Here is a 20,225-nt window from a genome sequence, read left to right as displayed (position 1 = left end):
AGCAGGGTATTTTTAAAGTGTAAATTTAAACAAATGTCATTGTAGATAGATGAAAGAAGTGTGTGAGATATATAATGTTTTTCGAGGATACTGTAGTAACGCTCCTCGCACTGCTACATTAAAGACACGAACGACTCTTTAGACCAGTGTCTATTTGATACCCAGTTTGTTCACTGTGCTTTGAAAACATCTTAAGCTTCTATCCTGATTTTGAAAATGACTATCAAGGGGTTATCTTCACAGATAATACAAACCTTTCATCAGAATCTCTCATTAATCTGCTTTCATCCGTGTCTGGGAAACTTTCTTGGCCAGCTACTACAGTGTTACTGCTGGACGTTGTCCCTGTACAAAAAAAAAGAAAAATCTGACTCCCAGCTCTCTGTGTCTCCAGATCAAATCTGCAGGCTTGAATACCGGGTTCTTTAAGGTGTTTTTCTTTACCTGATTTAAATACAATTTTACATAATGTATAATGCCCAGATATCGTAGTTCGCTTTATGCTATTTGTGTTGTCTTGCCCATATTCCCTTTACACAAAGCCAGTAGTCTCACAGTCCTGGTTGACTAAATACAATTATTCTATAAACAGAGAGCAGTTGTCCTACCAGAGGCAGCTGCTGAAGCCTTGTTGCTTGCAGCAAATCTGTAGAAAGGTGGATTATCGCAGTGCAGGACCACAGGGTTCACAGGGTCTGTCTGCTGCAGCTCAAACAGCAGCTCCTCCATTGTTTGAATGGTGTTATTACGGCACAGGTAGATCACAACCTTTTTAATCTGAAATCAAAACAATTCTAGGTTGGTTGGGTACTGGAAAGGAAAAAAGTCAAAACAACAACAACTCAAAGAGGGCTAATACAAATGGGACTATTCCTATCAAATCACTGGTGTTTTTGGTGTAGAACTAACATGCTAAAAAAACTGTGTTAGTGTTCAGAACATTCACAGAAAACACTGATTTTCAAGCAGGTGCAAAGTTTGTTTGTTGCTAGTTTTATATTGATTTTGTTTTCAATTAAAAAATTGGTTTGTGTTTGGTTTCAAATTGGGCCTATCGTAACCCAATCTGTGAAGGAGGGGGTAAAAATTATTTAGATAAACAGTAGACTGTGCCAGTTCTCTATAGTTTATGGATTTTGTCAGTCCTATTAGAATATCAGTGATGCCAGTTCAAAAAAAATGTGATGCCAGTTTAAAAAAAAAAAAATAATAATAATAATTAAATGCACCTTGCATGTTCAAATCAAAAGGAACGTTTCATGCACTTTAAATTTGCACTGTAATATTCCAAACTTTTCCCCATGCTTATACTTTGCATTTACTATGGTTAACCATGAGTAACCATGGTGTGTATAATAATTTACAAAGCATATCTGTGATTTACCATGCTTTGTATCACAATGCTTTTACCCTGATGTTCTACACTTTTACCACATAATATTGCAGTAAACATGTATAAGGGTTTTTATCAGAGAATGCTTCTTCTGTAATGGTATTTTGGTGTGCCACTGAGCATAAAGATTTTCTTCCAGTACTTACATATGGCAGAAGGGTGGTGTCACTGCTCACTCCGCACAGACTGATGAGGAACTGCAGTGTAGTTCTTAGGTTGTTGCTCCACTTGTCATTGCTTACAAGGGCATTCCAAGCATTCTCCATCTCTGGCCCGGGCATCTCATCTCCGTGCTGAAATATATGCACACTTACTGTAACTCAACAAAACAACACCAAATGACACCTACAGAGTGCTTCAATCATTTCGTTTAGTTTACATTTTACATTTTAGAATACACTTTGTGATTAACAACAATATAAAAAGACAGACATTAACTGACAAAGGGACATATTTTCTAAGCCTATAGGTCTTTATTTAACTCATATTTTTTGAAAGAGGTCAAATGTCTGCTTTTTTTTTAAACTAGAATCAAACAAATAAGTAATATAATCCATGTTATTTTAAGCTCTCTCACATTGTTTGTTTCTCATTTTGTAACATTTACATGATTTTTATCCTTTCAAAGAAATAGGAGTTAATTTAAGACTGGAGATAAATCTTTGAAAGTATGGGTCCAAAGTCCCTTATCATATTTCAAAGAAGCAACCAGTTGTGAATATTTGAAATATCTGAACTTTCACAAACTGCACTGCTGCATGGATTTATTGCTTGGTTGCCATGGGGATAATTTTGCCTAAAAGAGTGAGACAACAAGAAGCTGCTTTCTGTGATTCCTTTGTTTACATTTGGATGAACTGTCTTCTGTTTGCTGAAAACATATATACTGTACATGGATATAATTACAGGTCTATCAGTATAATTATTTTGCGCATTTACTGTTTTGTAGTTTAATATTTACAAGGTTGGTAAATGATCCACAGCGGTTTAGTGTGATAAGTCACTGGCATTTCATGCTCTGGTTGCCTGAAATGACCTTAAGCAGTGTGTAAATAACAATAGCCACATTTACAATAACAAAATGTACTTTGTCTGAAACAATCCATCAAGTACCTTGGCAGTCATAAACATGAGGTTGTTGAGGACCAGCGATGTGGCCTGCAGTGACCCCCAGCCACTCCCCTTCAGCCGGTGAGTGCAGCCCAGGCTATCCCATTTATCTCTTGCTTCATCCTCAGGGGTGCTGGGACTGGAGACAGGAGGGAGCAGGCCGTTGTCTACCAGCTCAATGTTGTGTAGCCATGGTAACAGGTAGGTGAGCATGACCTGACGCCCATTTGGGTGGGTGGTGGGAAATCTCTGGCTGACCTCTGAATTTAAACAAACATAATGAGAAGTTAATAAGCTTACAAGAGTTTACAGTGGTGCTTGATGTAACAAGGAGCCAGTCCAAAACATAACCCAAGGGCCCATTTAAAAAAAATATTACACAATAAATAGCTAAAATACCTTTCGCAGCAGTCATTACCTTGATGTTTCATTAAGTGCTCTCACCTTTGACTGGCAGTGGTCAATTATCTAGCAGGTAATGGCCGCTGTGTCAGACATTGATGTTTAAAGGGTACATAAGGACCTTTTTTATTTTATTGTGTTACATGTTCCCATGTGTTGCATCCTCCTACTCACATATGTAACTGAGATGGATTTTTTTTTATTTCTTAGCAAAAAAAAATGTACCAGTGAGGATTTACCAGTGAGCAAGAGAATGATGGGAAATGTAGTTCTGAGAGGTCCATGCAGGTATATGGGAAGCCATCTTGAGGCAGGGAATGCAATTTAAAAGTTTAAAAAAGTGGTCAAAATGTAAAAAATAAAACAATACACACACCTTACATAAACAGTTGTAGCAACACATGAGAACATATAACACAATAAAATACTGAAATTGGGGGCTTGATTTAGACCTTGATATTACCATGGTAACAAGCAGCAGAGCTGGTGAGCTGCATTGAGCTCCCAGTGAGCAATTGGCTGCTTGTATACATAGGGAGAAAGCACACAGGATTACAGTACAAGTTATACAGGTATATGTTACAGACTCAGAGAGGGAGGCCAGTTGACTGATTTGTCAAATTCACAGAAAAAGAGCGGATTTGACAAATCAGTGCAAGTGACAGATACGGTAAACAGGAAGGGGTTTCAAATTATAAATATCAAAATCTTAGATCACAATTTCTCATGCAAATTGTTATGCTTGTAAATAAAAGGCTGTTTATATGCTCAACACCAGAACACATGTATGTGTATAGAAGTGTATGAACAGATTCTTATGTTGTACATTCCCCTCAATGCAGAGGATAAAGGTTGTTGTACTAAAATGGCAGTAGGTGATTTGGAGGTTTCTTGCAAGGTGTTTTATTTTTCTTCAGTTCTCCATTAATGAATAAATGAAACAAGCCTTCTCATTCTAGTGGGAGGTGTGTTTGTGCATTGAGAACATACATGCATGATTAATAGAGACTGGCAAGCATTGCTGCAGGGATGAATGCAAGGGGATATTCATTTTCATTAATGATGGCTTAACTGTCTGAGGTTTTGTGAATGAGGCTGGCTAATCCACTTCAGTGTGGTATAAATATGTACCTGAGAAGAGTGGCAGGGTGAGCTCAGGATACATCCTGGCGAGCTCATTCGAAAGCTGTGACAGGGACACATTGTACAAAGGTGGCAGTGGGCCATGAGTGCCATACAGTATACTGCCAGGCTTCTGCTCCGCAAGCTTCTTAGAATATACAAAGAGCTTTGCTTCAAGAATCTATTGAAATAAAACAAAAAGGGACAGCATGTATTTGTGAACATGTACTACTCTTTATTAGATGGAAAATTAAATAGTCAATTAATTCAATATGTTAAAATGACAACTGTGTTATATAAGCAAAATCAGATATCACGATAGCATTTGCACCTTCTTTAGAAAGTTGTCAATGGTTATTATTGAAGGTTGATTTAAATACTATCATATTAGCAATCAGTGCATTAATCCTGACTAAATATAAGTGGTCTAAACGGTAGGCAGAGAATTATATTTTGTCAAGGTATCAAGGTATTGTGGGGGAAGTAATTCACTTTAACATACCTGCATAAGCTGCATTGCAATTTCATAAATTTCTCTGTTGGTGTCAGATGATTTGAACAGCACTAAGTTTAGCAAGGTAACTATATCACATGGATAGTTCCTGAAAAAAAGACAAAGAAAACAAAACAAAACACAATTCTCATTATTAAAATAGACAACTATCCATTTTTAAATCAGGCAGCTATTTTTATGACCAAGATACACAGTATTTTTCAAAGCTTTGGGGGATTAGAGTAATATATATTTTTAAGTATTGGCTGTATACCAATGACTATAGTTGAAGAGAAACTTGTGTATATCAGTGAACAAGTATGAGCAATGATTTCAAATATAGACTCTAAAGAATAACCCATTCCTTCTTGTCACTATAAGCTGATTAATGTAGGAAAAATGCTCTGAAGTCTTTGTAACAGTCTTCAGATATGAACAACAAAAATCCAAATCAATTAAAAGATAGTGGGCCTTATTTTCAAATCATTTCCTCCATTATTTAGTTAATTCCTATTTTTGGAAAGAGGAAAAACACATTTTTTAAGTTACAAAATTAAATGCAAACACTTGTGAGTGCTTAAGAGAACTTTAATTATATAACTAAGTTGTTTGGTTTTAATTTTGTAAAATGAACAGGTATTTTAACTCTTTCAAAAAAAGGCATTCATTAAACACTGGAATAAACTCTTTGAAAATATGTTCCAGTTAATTTAAATACTGGTTTGAAGACAGTTTTCTTATTTGCATAATATTTTATAATATATGCTTTTGTTTTTTTGTGGCACATGACAACAGTAAGCATTAAAGTCTATTCACATTTTAAAATAGCTATTCACCTGTATTCAATATAATGGGACATATTTTAAGTAAATGAGTAAATTAGTTTGATATTATATAAATGTAGCCAACTGTCCAAAACAGTTCAGTGAATAATATCCAGTATTGTAATTAAATTCTGCCCCACAGCTTTTTTTTCCAAGAAAGGTTTTATATATTTAAGGTATAAATGTGCAAACTGTGTTTGAGTAACATTCAAGTTATAATGGGTAGTGCATGCACCATTATTGAAGTAAATGTTCAGAAATTCTGAGAAATGACAGAAGCTGAAAATATGACAGGCACCAGAGATGAGAGTGCAGAAATGTTCCCAGTACCACAGGCAACACCTAGACCAGAGGTGGCCAAACCGCAGCTCGCGAGCCGCATGCGTCTCCCGGGCAGTTCAAGTGCGGCTCCTGGTGAAATGCTGGGTGACACACACTTTAAAGCTCAAATGAACTGAAGAAAGAATAATAAACAAAAATTTGTGTTAATTATTCTTTCTTCTCTCTCGTTCTCTCTCGTTTCTTTGAGCCTGCATGTTCACCCCAAGGACATTCGTCACGTTGACTTGCGACACCACTTGCTGGCGCATGCGTATTTCGATCACCGAGTGAAAGCCGGATGTGCAGTTGAAAGTTATTTTCATATTTTTGAATTAAATGCTCGTTCATTTCGCGGAGACAATGGCATTGAGCAAACCATCCATGAGTAATAAATGAATGTATGAGGCTTTAAACCAGACTGGGAGAAAGAGTTTGCTTTCACTGAAAACTGTGGTAAACCTGTGTCTCATCTGCAACAAATCGTACACACTCTAGTCTGTACAAGACGAGCAACCTCAAACGTCATTATGAAACAAATCACAAACATTTTAATCTGAATATCCTTCTGGATCAGGCAGATGCTCCTTTCGGAGTTCAGTAAAGCAGCTGATGTAACGACTCAAGCGAGTTTTGTATGGCATGGAATATCGCTCGTGCCAAATGCCCTTATTCAGAATGAATGAATCTTTTTATAAAATTGGAGTGTTGTTACTAGATAAGAGAATGCATGTTTAAATGTTATATTGCAGGTCTAAAATTATTATATTTACATTTCTTAAGCCTCGTCATGAGCATACTGTAATCCCTTTCAAAATAAATACAGTGCATTTGTCATCCACAAAGCTCTCAAAAGTATTTAATACACGCAGCAGTCAAAAACAAAAAATAAATATATATATATATATATATATTTAAACCTAGCATTTTGATCTTCAAGGGTAGAGCTTGTCATATACTTTATTTAATGTGTGTAACACATACAGTATAAAGAGAAATGGAAAAACACCATAGTGTTACATTTAAAGTTTAATACACTGTAGATTTAAAGTACAATACAAATTACACAGAAACTGTAGGCTCTGCAATGTTCTATCCCTTGTTCTTGTGTATTTTGCTGCCATAACAACTACTATACTGCACAACAATGTTAGTATTTAAAATGTCTTGCTCTCGACCATATGGAAATTTTGGTATGCGGCTCGTAGGGTCCGGAAGTTTGGCCACCCCTGATCTAGACTGTTCAAGTCATTACCTGCTTCCACAGACTGTGGCGATAGCTTTGAAACAGCCAGACGCTAGTTGGTAGGACCCAGTGAAGCACCGATCCACAGCCCAATTGAAAAGGTTCACCTGATCCGGGTTTAACTCTAACAGGAGGATGACTACTTCACATCCGAGCTGATGAACCTAGATAGGAACATTTAAATATGCAGAAAAAAATGGAAAATAATCACCTTTGTCAGTGCATGATACTCAAACAATACCTACCTACTGGTGTCACTACATCTATAGTTCACATAGTATGGAAAATTAATTAAGTTTTGTTTTTTTCAGTAACAAACCCAACCCCAAACACAGTCACTCACAATTACACTTTCCCTGAGGAATAAAAAACAAGCACTAGAAATCAAAACTAGTTAAAAGAATGTTTACCAAGAGTTTACCTGATATTGGAATGAGAGGTTCTAAAGTGTCCTTTTGAAGCCAATGCTGTCACGATGTTGAAACACTGATTCATGCTTCTGCTCACATGATTAGTGAAACTCATTGTTTGTAGGCCTTTCAGATATTTCACTAAATAGACTACAGAGCTGATACATGACACTGCAGCTAGAATTAAGACTTGTCAAATTAGTTCAGTGAGGTAATTCATGTAATTATTGATTATTTATGGCCTTGAGCCCAGCATAGCTAGGAGTGCAGAGACAGTTGTTATTATTAAGGATAGCTTGTCTTGCTGAGTTGTGGTACATGTGAACAAGCCTTTACATTAACTACAGTGATATACTAAATAAATAGGTAAACATTTGGTAAAACAAATATATTTTTGCCATTGGTAAAAGTTGTTAAACCAAAGTTGTGTATAACAAAAAAATAATAATACAGAACAAATATTTGGTAATTTATATCTAGTAATAAATCATGCATACCCGTAAATCCTGACATGCTAAAATATTATCCAGCCACTTGTACAGATAGCCATCCGGGGAGAGGCCAACGTTGTCAAACACAGGTCCACAGCACAGAACTGCCGACATGGCCTGGAAATAAACAGAAACTATGAACTGCAAAAAGCTAAACAAGAGAAAATAAAAGGAAAAATGCTTCAATGACAATTCAATGACAACTCAGTTAAATAAATATCAATCAAATAAATAAGTAAAGTCAATACTTTATGTGCCATAAAACTAAAAGACAAAAGACAGAAACAATGACTGCACTGTTCCTGTTTTTATATACATATACATTTCAATACTGTTAACTTTAAAGACAGTAACAGATGCTTCAAGTATTAAAATAAGCACAGCCTCAAACTACTGTCAGCATGCATCTAGTGTTCATGGAAAAGTGACATAGATGACATGTGTGCAACGGCCAAAACTGGAATCAGTTCAATAAAGGAGAACAGCACCACACATTTCTTTTTTTATCAGCCTTGTCATAATTATGTGCGAATCCAGTGTTGCTGTAAGAATGATACAGGTTACCAGTTATATTTAGGACTGTTTTTTTTTTTTAATTGCTTATTTCACAGTCTAAAAATAAGTATCTTAAGATATTTCACAAACAAACATTTATTAAAATCAGAAAAAAAGCTTTGTCACATTCCAAATTGATTATTTTCTCTAGAGTTATTATACAACAAATGTTCCTAAATATTTAAATGCTTACTTGAAAAACAGTAAATGCTAAATTGCAGAATATTTCGTTTTTTTATGTCCACCTTTTAAAGACATTCTATTTTCACCATCAGTAAATTATCAAACAAAATAAAAACATAAACACATGTAATACATTTTTATTCTGGACAGAGCGATCTTTAGCAGCAATATTTCCGATGCAGATGGTGTGTTTTTCGTTGAAGACATTTTAAAGTCATTGTGCATCTTTCTTTAAGCAGTGTGTTCAATCATTTCCTGGAACTGCAACGTTAACCGGCTGCCAGGTGCCAGTGTAAACAGGTAGTGTGTCAATAAAGCAAGCGTTTGCTGTATTTATTTTTAAGTGATACAAAATATGTATACTTACACTTCTTTCAGAAATGGAAACTATATATTAGACAGCAATGGGGACATTTCACGGAAAGCATGAAATACGTGATAACCGTCAAAAAAAATACAGCCTTAAGTTATATTGTGTGTGACTGCTCTTCAATACACATTAATGGGATTTGCCAATATTTGATGGCTGACTGGACACAGGGGAACAGGGGATGATAATAATAACAGTCATTTTCCACAGTGTTCTTTAGTAGCTTACTTCCTCTAAAAACACCTGTGCCAGATAAGTACCAGACAGTTATTCATTGTTATTTTATTGCACTAAGCCACATCTTGAAAATAAGATACTGAGTTCCCCTCTTGGATGTAAAAAGTGGTCTTTCCTGTTTAGAGGTAAAACAAAGAAAAATGTGTCATTTGTATACACTTGCAAAACTTCATAACTCGGGGTGATGCAGCCACAGGCAGGCGAAGTGCAGGGGAATAATGATTTACCTTTAGGGCACAGTACTGGTATCTGGTGATCTGATGGTTTCTGTCACTGTAACGATCCAGAGGTGTAAACATAACACTGAATGGGCCGGCCCACTGGCTGAATAAGATGAACAGGTGGTGCCTGAGGCTCTGTTGCGGGAAAAGGAACCTCCGATGATGGACTGCGGAGAGAAAGACAGTGAGGTATCAGTCACTGTCTTACTAATGAGAAGAAAGATCCAACAGCCAAGAAAAATAGCTTGAGGGGAAACACTGTACTGTGATCAGCAAGGAACATGTTTTATGAGGGGAATTAATCAGTCAACTCCATGAATCATTACACATTCATCACCAGGTACAGGATGTCTGAAAATAGATATGCTATAAGCCTTTGTCATGAATCATGTATTGGATTTCATTTTCACCCTATTTAATTTTGAATACAGTCTCTCTCTAATGTCACTGTCTCAATGTACAGTATATATGATTGTCAGCGTATACCAACCCACTCATTAAACTGAGAAAGAACTAAATTATTTATACGGTCCTTATTGCAAACTGAATCATACCATATCAGCCTGGACCAGTTCAGTATCCTGCAGCTGTAGTACCTCACAGCAAACCAAAATATCTGCAAATAGTTATCAATTTGATTTCTGTATTGTGTACAAAGGTACGATGCTTGAAGTAATTGTGATTTTTTTCTACCTGGAACACACTGTATCAGATTGGCCACCATAGCACTAAAATGTGCCCGGATATCCTTCAGAATTTCAACATCTTTGTCATTTTCTGCTTCGAGCAGCATCCGAGTGAGGTCCACATACTCCAGAAACAGAGCGCCCAGGGCAAGGGTATCACGCTCCAGAGCCCCATTGGTACTAAAAGCAACGAAAAAACAAAAAGAAACACATGAATTACCTTCATGCTATCTACTTTTCGTCAAATGGAAGTTTAATGTAAAAAAAGTCAATCAGCCTACTTGTCACTTATAACTCCAGCATCAGCAAGTAGTTCAAAAATCCTCAGCAGCTGTAGTCTAAGCAAATCTCTTCGCTCACGTCGTTTCTTGTTCTGTTTAAGGAAGAGAAGAAGATTTACAAGATAGACAAACACTTCATAAGATTATCATCAAATATTTTTAAACATAGAATATATTTTTCCGTGGTAAAGGGCCACCTTACAACGAGTGAGTCAACTTAAAAAAAGAAATAAAAAAACACTTACCTCTGGTCTCCTTTCCAAAGCTTCTTTCATTAAGGGATGAAGCTCTTCCACCAGTTCCCTTTAGGAACAGAATATGTGACGTTTAATAAGGTATAACAGTCATTTCCTTTACAGGGGTGCAGGAGAAATACAATATTTTTTACAAAGAAATAAAGGAATAATAATAATAATATTTTTATAAAGGAATTATTTACAATAGGCAGACTAAAGGACAGCTGCACTGATGTCAATGGAGCCTGAGGTCAAATATGCCACGACCAATTACATATCGATATGGACGAAGACAAAAACAGCTGTTAATAAGTGTCTAAAGTATAGGCTTTGCTATTGGAACCCTTATCTTGATAGTTTAAATGGAATTGAGTGCCTGTCTGTGACAATAGACCTGGAATTGGCCATTTGATAAATGCTGTACAAAAAAGTTCTGAGGTATACAATAGTGAATTCAGATGTATAATTTCATCATTTAAAAACAAAGCATATTTCTACTTTTATGTATATATCAGTGTTGCAGGGATGTGCAAAAACACACAGAAGCCAACTTCCCTTGCTCTGATTTTTGCTTTATTTGTGTTGGTGATTGTGATTGTTTGCCTCTATTGTAGTGGACTGGAGAACACACCTGCAGCTGTTCAGTACAATGAAGGAGGTATTTTACTGCTTGCACTGTGAGCCAGCCATTTATTATTAACCTTCATAATGATGAAGCTCCATCAGCAACCACTACCACCAAGTTCATGACAGATGGAACATTGAAATACAATGCTGTGTTAAAACAACATTACAAATGTCACAAAAACACCCTGTGGTATTTTAACTGCATGCCATTTATTGGAAACTATGCTGTGTTTCTGAAAGGGGAATCCACCCACTAATCACATATGTAATCAAACTGTTTCTTTGAATAGCCCTCTAGTCTACGCCTCCTTGTCGTTTCTTTGTTTGGTCCCCCTCCTCCTCTGCCTCCACCTTGCAGCGCGCCTTGTCTAGAGGGAAGGTGGCCCAGGGTGCCACTTGTCCTGCCCGCACATTAGTTCAATCAATATACATTACATCATAGTTCGGCCAGCATATAGGGGCGGCTATCGAGCTCCAATGGACAATGCCATGGGCCAAATTATATTACATTTCATTACGGGCATTTGTCAAATGCAATAAAGAATTGTTCATTTCAAATCTAAGTAGATGTCTCCTTTCTGAACTACCATTGCAAGAAATGTAGGTTTTGGACCCAGTAGAAAAAAATGACTCCCTCACGTCAAAGTAGAAATGGAAGGCAAACTGGCATCTCTTCGAGAGGAGCCTGCCATTTACTTTATCTTTCTTCTGGCAAAAACAACTCTCTCACACAGATTACTTTAGTTCAATTCCTGCTTTATCTTAGATGCCACTTTTCAAGCTTAGGGGGAAATAGATTAATGATTAAGAGACCCCTTATAAAAGTTTCCCATGGTAAAGTGTAATAAAACATAGCGGATGTGTGGTAAAGCCTTGGTTAGCACTGTAAAGACCAGCAAGGTATGGTAAAGAATATTAATAAACATGGCAAACCAGGGCAGCAGTGTGGAGTAGTGGTTAGGGCTCTGGACTCTTGAGCGGAGGGTCATGGGTTCAATCCCAGGTGGGGGACACTGTTGCTGTACCCTTGAGCAAGGTACTTTACCTAGATTGCTCCAGTAAAAACCCAACTGTATAAATGGGTAATTGTATGTAAAAATAATGTGTAAAAAATAATGTAATTGTATGTAAAAATAATGTGATATCTTGTAACAATTGTAAGTTGCCCTGGATAAGGGCGTCTGCTAAGAAATAAATAATAATAATAAATGCATAGTATAACCATGGGAAAAAGTACCATGCAAAAATACTTTTTGTAAGGGACATTGCTTTTGTCACTTACATTGGGGTCTATTTTAATGATCTACTGTACACACTGTATGTATTCATGTAATTAAGTGGGTTAATGAATCACTCCCAGGAGGAAACACCAACAGATTAATATTATATATATATATATATATATATATATATATATATATATATATATATATATATATATATATATATATATATATATGTTTAGAGGCACAACATTTAGATCTGCCACAGTTTAGATAAAATAGACCTCTTGTCTCTACTCTACCTTTCCATTGCGAATGTCCCCTCTGCTTATGTATTTAAGTTACACATACAGCAAACATACTGAGTTAAGCCTTGTTATATCTCATTCACTACCATTTCAATTGTATTTTATTTTTTTGAATGCAGTGGTGTGAAATAACGACTGTGCTGTACCTGAACACCAGAGAGTTTGTCCTCCCAAACCCCAGAACAAGAGACTCAGTTATTTCGATGCTCTCCACCCTCATCAGTGGAACCAGCTGCTTCAGAAGCACAGCCACAGACGGAGTTCCGATCACCTGACAATCAAAACCATTTCAACAGGGATAAGTAACAACAGCTGCGTCGTTTTCTTTTTTCAAAAGAAACCCCACATACTATAAATACGTGTTGGAAAAAAAAAATTCTTTCCATTTCAGTGTAGAAATACAATGGTTTTGGTAGAAAGGCACAAATAGCTAGATACACTTAATTAGCAAATTCAGTTTGCGTTTTTTACAGGTTTAATTTACGCCTCTTTTTCATGGCTTTATATCCTCATCATTTTAAAAATCCTGCAAGATCTAAATTGCAAAGTAAGCCATTAAATACTCAAATGAATTGATACAAACTGTGTTCCAGAATTTCACCTTGTTGTCGTAGCTGATGCTGCCATCAGGAGTAGTTGCCATAATTTCAGGAGTGGATGCTCGTAAGTGCCCAGGGCTCATGATGCTGGGTTTTGCTACTCCAAAGCACAGAATGAGATAGTTTCTCCAGAGAGTGACATGGTTGTCTCCACTGCCAGATGTGCTCATCTTCTTGGCGTAAATAGGGCTGCTGTAAAATGATAAATATTAACAACATATACACATGATACTTACAAGGTCCGTCACTAATTTACTGTCAATATTATTTTACGATATTCATGTTTTAAAAATAAACATAACGAGGGGAAAACTGTATATTAACTGTAGAAGATAGTGTACATTCTTCTTGGAGCAAAATTAAATGTATTACAAAGTCCACTTGAATAAACAAACATTTTGGCTAGTGCCTTCATCTGTATTTAGTCTTATAACAGCCATATAAAAGAGCTTCAATAACACTTACTTAGGATCCACCAAGGGCATCAGCAGCTGAAGTCTGGTGAATGCGTAAGGCCAGGCATAGCTCAAAGCAGTGGGACAGTGCTTGGGCAGATTCTCCTGTCTTAGGAAACTGTACAGGCAAAGTACCCAGGGGTCTTTCACCGACTGTGCAAATATCCAAACGTGAGAGGGGCTCCTCACATCATAATGGCTGTTAACAAGGACCGCGTTCCACTCTACCAGCCACTGCAGGTCCACGTGGTGTGCAAAAGGTAAGGTAGCCTGTTGAAATACATTGACATGTATTTAAATGTCATAGTATCAATTATATTGAATACGTAGATTTAAAAAAAGGGACATGTTTTGTAAGCTTCTGCTCCATCGGCAGCTTTTTTCACTACTTTTCTTGAAGTAATAATAATTAAAAAAGGTAAAATTATTAATATATCTGCTACATTGAGCTACATTTTTTCCCCCCACTGCACTGGAACAAAGAATTTTAGATGTGTTTTTTTCTAAGCGTAGCGTTTCTGTAGTTGGCTTGTTATTTGCAGGGACATTGATAAAGTAAAATGCATCACTCCAGAAAGAAGCATCTATTCATTACCATGCTTATTTTTCTGCTTTTAAAAATGTGCTGTAAATTGGCACTGATGAGAATTCAGTACAGATAGCTGAAGTAATCACTGATGGACCACAGGGTCAATTTGCAACCTGCATATTGATATAAGACACTACTGTTACACTATCTAATTAAAGGTTATTTTTACTGAGTGCCGTAGTTTGCAGCTGGTATCGGGAACAAAATGATATACAGCAATCACGACCACTTCATTACATCATTAATCTTAGCATAAAAGGCTCAACCATTCCTTTAGCAACACACTCCTTTCTGATTTTTTCAAGGGACTCACTTAGACGCACTTAGAAGCACAATTTAAAGGTACACTACCAATTGGGTTTGAGATCCTTTTAAATGTAATTATCACTTTATCTAAGTATTAGAATCACTAATGAATACAAAGCATTAAAGTGAACACTTTTGTAAACTGGTGTTCGATAAAGAGGGAAAGAAAATTACCAAATGACAAAACAAAACAAAAACCCTTTAAAATGCTAGAACCATATTAATAGAGAATGCCACACTGACATTGCTAGGTTCTTAGAATACTCCAATATTAAATAGAGAATGCCACACTGACATTGCTAGGTTCTTAGAATACTCCAATATTAAATAGAGAATGCCACACTGACATTGCTAGGTTCTTAGAATACTCCAATATTAAATAGAGAATGCCACACTGACATTGCTAGGTTCTTAGAATACTCCAATATTAAATAGAGAATGGCATTCTGACATTGCTAGGTTCTTTGAATACTCCAGTATGAAATACATTGTGTTCAATTTTAAAGCAATCTATCCACTTGAGGAGATTATTGTTCATTCATACAATAGTTTTCATTGTGTTTTATACTATCAACAGTAAGCTGCCATCTGAATGTCCTTATATTGATAAGAAACATACATTTATTAAGTAAGAGTAACTGATTAACAAAACCACAGACAGTATATATTCCTATCATACTTACTGAATCAGAAACAGCTACATGGAGGAAGCTTTCTAGGACGGCTGAACTTAATTGATCCATGACTTCAATCATTGGCTTATCATCATCCTGTAAGAACGACAAGCCTTATTTTAAGTGAAAACATCAAGCACCACATTCAATGCTCAATGCGTGTAATGCAGACACGCTGAAATATACAAAGCAATTAATGGTGCCATTAAAACAATTGTTCAGATTATTTTGTAATATCTTCCAAACAAGATTTGATCTTTAGGCTCCTTGTATTATGTCTAAACTAAAATGACATTTTGATATCAAAGCAATTCAAACAAGGTATCGCAATAGCTGTATCATCCATAACGATTCAATCACTAAAGTTATACTAAAGTTTAGGTCAACAAATGTTTTATTATTTCATTTATTCATAAGACTATTGTATTTAAACTGTTTTGTGCCTCAGCGTACTTTCACTGACATAAGCAGCTAAGATACATGTCCCCCACGGGGTTAGAAAACCCACACTGCACCATGCAGAATATCATATCATCACAAATTATTGTTCTGATAATTACAGTGTAACTACAGTCATGTGTTGTGGTTTCTCGTATGCGGTCATAAAAGGATTTATTACAGCATGTGAAAAGGGAAGGGAGTCAAATTCAAGTGTTTTTTTTTTTTTTATTGTTTGCTGACCGAAAACAAACAGAAGCGGTTTCCAGGCTCTTCAAAGGAGAGCAGCTTTCCCTCATGCAGACACAGATACAAGCTCTCTACCTGCATAACCGATATCTCATTTTAACACACAGCCTTTTTTGTCAGCCCTCTTGTAGCAGAGCTTGAATAGCTGCTGTAACTAATGCCTATTTGTCAACATGCCACACACAACCAGTGCAGCCCCACAGTAGATTTGCCACCACCACTGCATGCCAGTGGCATCCTAACATGGGACAAGCGACCACTCACCTTATCACATACTACAGTAAGTACATAGTACATCAGAGATTATTAGTGTCGCATTTCATTCTGTTCTAAGAATGCTTATAAAGTGCTGATTTGTGATATAGCATTAACTGAACCAAGTATTTGGTTTGTGTTTCGTACCTCAGTTTGTCCTATGGAAGTAAACAAGGCACGGATCTCCTTCAGGATTGAAACCGCCAGCTTGCGCGTGGCCACCTGGCAGCTACAGAGAAGCACCAGTGCGAATCCTTCCACAGCGTGCAGCACATTGGAATGTGGGCTCCTCTCGGGCTGCAGTCTGTGGTTGGATCCATTCTGTATTAACTGCAAAAGAGGAATCATCAAGCTGAAACACTGATAGAACTTTAAATCATGGACTCAAACCAACAGAGCAGACGGCATTCCTACACGATTTCACTGAAATCCAATTAATAATGTGTGACCATTATTATTATTATTATTATTATTATTATTATTATTATTATTTATTTATTTCTTAGCAAACACCCTTATCCAGGGTGACTTACAATTGTTACAAGATATCACATTATTTTTACATACAATTACCCATTTACACAGTTGGGTTTTTACTGGAGCAATCTAGGTAAAGTACCTTGCTCAAGGGTACAGCAGCAGTGTCCCCCACCTGGGATTGAACCCACAACCCTCCAGGCCAGAGCCCTAACCACTACTCCACCATTGAATAACAAACATTTTAATATAGTCAGACGTTGTTACTCCAGTGACATTTCATTCTTTACTATTCTTGGTTCTTTACTATTGTTTTAAAGTCAGGAAATGATGAAAGCAAATATATAAAATTATTTGTAAGGATGATAGGAAATAATGTAGTACGAAAAGGGAACATTAGGCTTGAACTGAGTGATTTAGACAGCGATACCAAACAGTAGCCTAGGACATGGTGAATGCCTGATTCAAACTGTGAAGTAGCCCAACACTGGATGGTATTACAGAAACTCTAAAGAACGTCCAAGTGATATCATTCACCTGTATATAAAGGGGACAACATGGCTGGCAACATCAGCAATTTGGGGAGTTGTTCTAAGCAGCTGTGTGTATTTAATATGCTGATTCCATACCTCCGAGGTCCTTATTTTAGTTTGGTCATGGCCTCTCCCTTGAGTTTGTATTGCAAGCTTCCATTGAGTTAGCAGCTGAAGCAGCAGCTTCAAAGAGATATCCAGAAGACCCTGGTGGGTGTCGTGCACTTCACGCAAGAGGAAGTTAGTGAAACCAAACAGCACGTCCTCCCTCCAGTCAGCAAAATCCACCAATAGACTCTGCAGAGAGTTCTGAGCAATGAGTCGAAGTTCATCATCCATATGGATTGTAAGCCTGGATTAAGATGAAGAGAAATGATTCATGTAAAACACAAAATTACAAAACGATCTGTTAAAAATGACATATCTGTATTATGAAAATGTAGACCTCCATGGCTGCAGTTCTGTGAATACTGTATATCATATGTTCTCTATATATACGTAATGACAGATGGAGTGCCTGGACTCACTATTACTGCTGTAAAGAATGTATTCATTAAGTTTCAGCACAATTTGATAAGCAGGTCTCCAGATACAGTACATAAACTCTGAATTCTGAAGCATGTCATCGGATGGACGTACAGGTGGATGCACATATATGTATATTATGCTCCAGCCAAGGATACTTGTGGTTTACATGTGCAGTATGGTACTGAACAAGTTTCCTTTTATTAACACAGTGTTAATTTACCATTCCATTCCAATCAAGGACATTGTTCCAACTTGGTTCTAATCATTTAAGCGATCTGTTAGTGGGCTTTTCCACCATCCTCTTTAAAAATGAATTCCAAAAAACACTTAAATTATAATCAAAATAACACCCAATGTGATAGTCTTTCTTACTGTCTTAGCCAAACATGCTGTGCCTTCAAATCACAGTTATGCCACACATTTACAACCAGGGTTTTCTGGAAGCTATGTTAATTTACAAAAAAAAAAAAACCTCTCTTCACAAGCAGATGTATCAATGTATCATTGATTTTTCTTTCGTATCTTGACTTTTATTAGGTTTTTGTGACTTCGTAGACCTACTGGCGATGTATTAAAGTAATTTTCACTCCAGTAACTTCATTTCATCCCTGCTGCGGTAGTTTAGTTACGAATGTTCGTTTCAAACTACTTTCGTATGAAAATGTATGAATCTCACTATAAAATCGAAGTTTCGCTTTTTCACTTCAGTTTGTGCCTGTTATTTTACACATGCCTCTCACTGGTGTAGATTCAACTAGCTGTTCGTATGTGAAACTTCCTGTTTAAATGTTTACAGGTTTTTAGTTACTTCAAAATAAAGCACCATTTTTTAATGTCAAGTGTCTGTCACTTACAGTGTCCCAGTGAATTTATTTTGTTAGTTATTTCTTTCCATGTTTCTTTTCTTAATGTTTTCTGGCCCTACGCAGTGTTAAATAATAGTTCTTGTTTTTTTTCCATTTCACTATCAGGTCAATTTCATCTTTGTGGAAATTTGTTTTCCTTCTCTTTTTGGCCGGTGTCATAGTTGCATCAAGGTCGGAGTCTGCAGAAGCCAGAACTCGATCCTATTATATCTCCTTATTACTTTCTGTTCACTGTACCACTCATTTATCTTTGCCAGACGGAAGTTCTAAATTTTAACTTTCGGCGTTGCGAATCTATTTATAATGATATGCAAATTCTCTTCTGTATAATGTGCAGTAATTTATGCTGTTCGTAAACTTGCGGTGATATTACGGTACTTGTGTAAACGGTTGTTTAGTACATTACACACAAAAATTCTACAAAGGACAGAGGCTACAATTTTGCAGTATTTACAAACACAGAAGTAATATTAGTACATAGGGCCCATAGTTTACATCTAACCCATGTGATTTCCCCTGGTCAGGTTGCACTCAATAGACCGTAAAGTTCGGAACATATCAGGCTATAGGTTTCTCAAGGAACCTGAGGTAATGTGGCTTCTTCAGCTTCGATTGCCCACTGAAACATACCGTGCCAGTAAGTCAATCAGCTCCAGCTTTGACATCCCATCAGGCAGTACTCGAGGAATAGCTGCTACACAGGTCCTGAAGAGGTCAATCTTTGGCTTTCTTTCACCCCTGGAACAAGAGTGATACATTTCTTAAAGATTATTTGGTGTATTTCATGATTTCTCTCTCAAATGTACGGATAAGAGGAGGCCATTCGGCCCATCTAATCTTGTTCGTTTCATAGTGGCTGAATGCTTGCAGAACTTTGTCAAGTTGGGTCTTTAAGGGCCCAAGTGATTCTGCCTCAATAACAGGATTAGAAAGCCCATTCCATTTTAATATTTCTTAAAATATTAAATGTCTTAAAATGCTTTTTATGTTTTTTTTTTTTAAATGGTTCTCTCAAAGGTTCTGTTTTCAAAGTCAATGTGTTAACACTTTAAAATATTTAAAAGAAATATGAACTGTACATTTTTAATAAAACCTATTTAGATTTTGATCTGACCTTTCTTGCATATCATAGAAAAGCACAACCAATTTGTTGGAAGCACCAGCTGTTTACATATATCCAAAGACGTGGGTCACCTTGTAAATCATACATTGTTGCCTGTTGCTCCGGTAAATGTTTTTACACAATATTTACTGTTTTGTCAGATGATTTTCTTTTGGAATTGTTTTTCAATGGTTTACCTTTGTCTTACATAATACTGGAGCTGGAACAAGAAGGAAAGTAACCATTTTAACCTCATCAGCTTTTCCTACCATAAGAGTGTTTTTCATTTACACCTTTCTATTAGTTCTTTGAGATTCAGTATGGGCACCATCTTTATCCTCTCTAGTTCCTTACTCCACTGCATCAAACCTTTGAAATCATTTGACACATGGGGATAGTTCAGCTATCCGTCCTCTAT

The 20,225-nt window shown here is 36.5% G+C and overlaps 1 protein-coding gene across 8 annotated transcripts in view; it reads right to left on the bottom strand.

The window, feature by feature from the left end:
• The window catches only part of LOC117405949 (protein furry homolog), a 111,693-nt gene that overhangs the window by 27,541 nt on the left and 63,927 nt on the right, over window positions 1-20,225 (bottom strand). For 7 of the 8 annotated variants that reach the window (XM_059030474.1, XM_059030475.1, XM_059030469.1 and 4 more), the window contains exons 17-35: window positions 19,336-19,443; window positions 17,408-17,663; window positions 16,449-16,631; window positions 15,369-15,455; window positions 13,801-14,060; window positions 13,338-13,527; window positions 12,883-13,007; window positions 10,588-10,645; window positions 10,343-10,434; window positions 10,069-10,241; window positions 9,382-9,542; window positions 7,816-7,926; window positions 6,918-7,072; window positions 4,530-4,629; window positions 4,037-4,208; window positions 2,507-2,763; window positions 1,540-1,686; window positions 609-777; window positions 255-345 (exon numbers count right to left, since the gene is read on the bottom strand). In XM_059030474.1, coding sequence (XP_058886457.1) covers window positions 255-345; window positions 609-777; window positions 1,540-1,686; window positions 2,507-2,763; window positions 4,037-4,208; window positions 4,530-4,629; window positions 6,918-7,072; window positions 7,816-7,926; window positions 9,382-9,542; window positions 10,069-10,241; window positions 10,343-10,434; window positions 10,588-10,645; window positions 12,883-13,007; window positions 13,338-13,527; window positions 13,801-14,060; window positions 15,369-15,455; window positions 16,449-16,631; window positions 17,408-17,663; window positions 19,336-19,443 — 2,895 coding nt within the window. The remainder of the gene's footprint in view (window positions 1-254; window positions 346-608; window positions 778-1,539; window positions 1,687-2,506; window positions 2,764-4,036; window positions 4,209-4,529; window positions 4,630-6,917; window positions 7,073-7,815; window positions 7,927-9,381; window positions 9,543-10,068; window positions 10,242-10,342; window positions 10,435-10,587; window positions 10,646-12,882; window positions 13,008-13,337; window positions 13,528-13,800; window positions 14,061-15,368; window positions 15,456-16,448; window positions 16,632-17,407; window positions 17,664-19,335; window positions 19,444-20,225) is intronic. The other variant, XM_059030470.1, reaches the window with a different exon arrangement.

This window comes from Acipenser ruthenus, chromosome 9 (assembly GCF_902713425.1).
Source record: "Acipenser ruthenus chromosome 9, fAciRut3.2 maternal haplotype, whole genome shotgun sequence".
NCBI classification, from domain to species: Eukaryota; Metazoa; Chordata; class Actinopteri; order Acipenseriformes; family Acipenseridae; genus Acipenser; species Acipenser ruthenus.
This window is presented reverse-complemented; position numbering and strand designations above follow the sequence as displayed.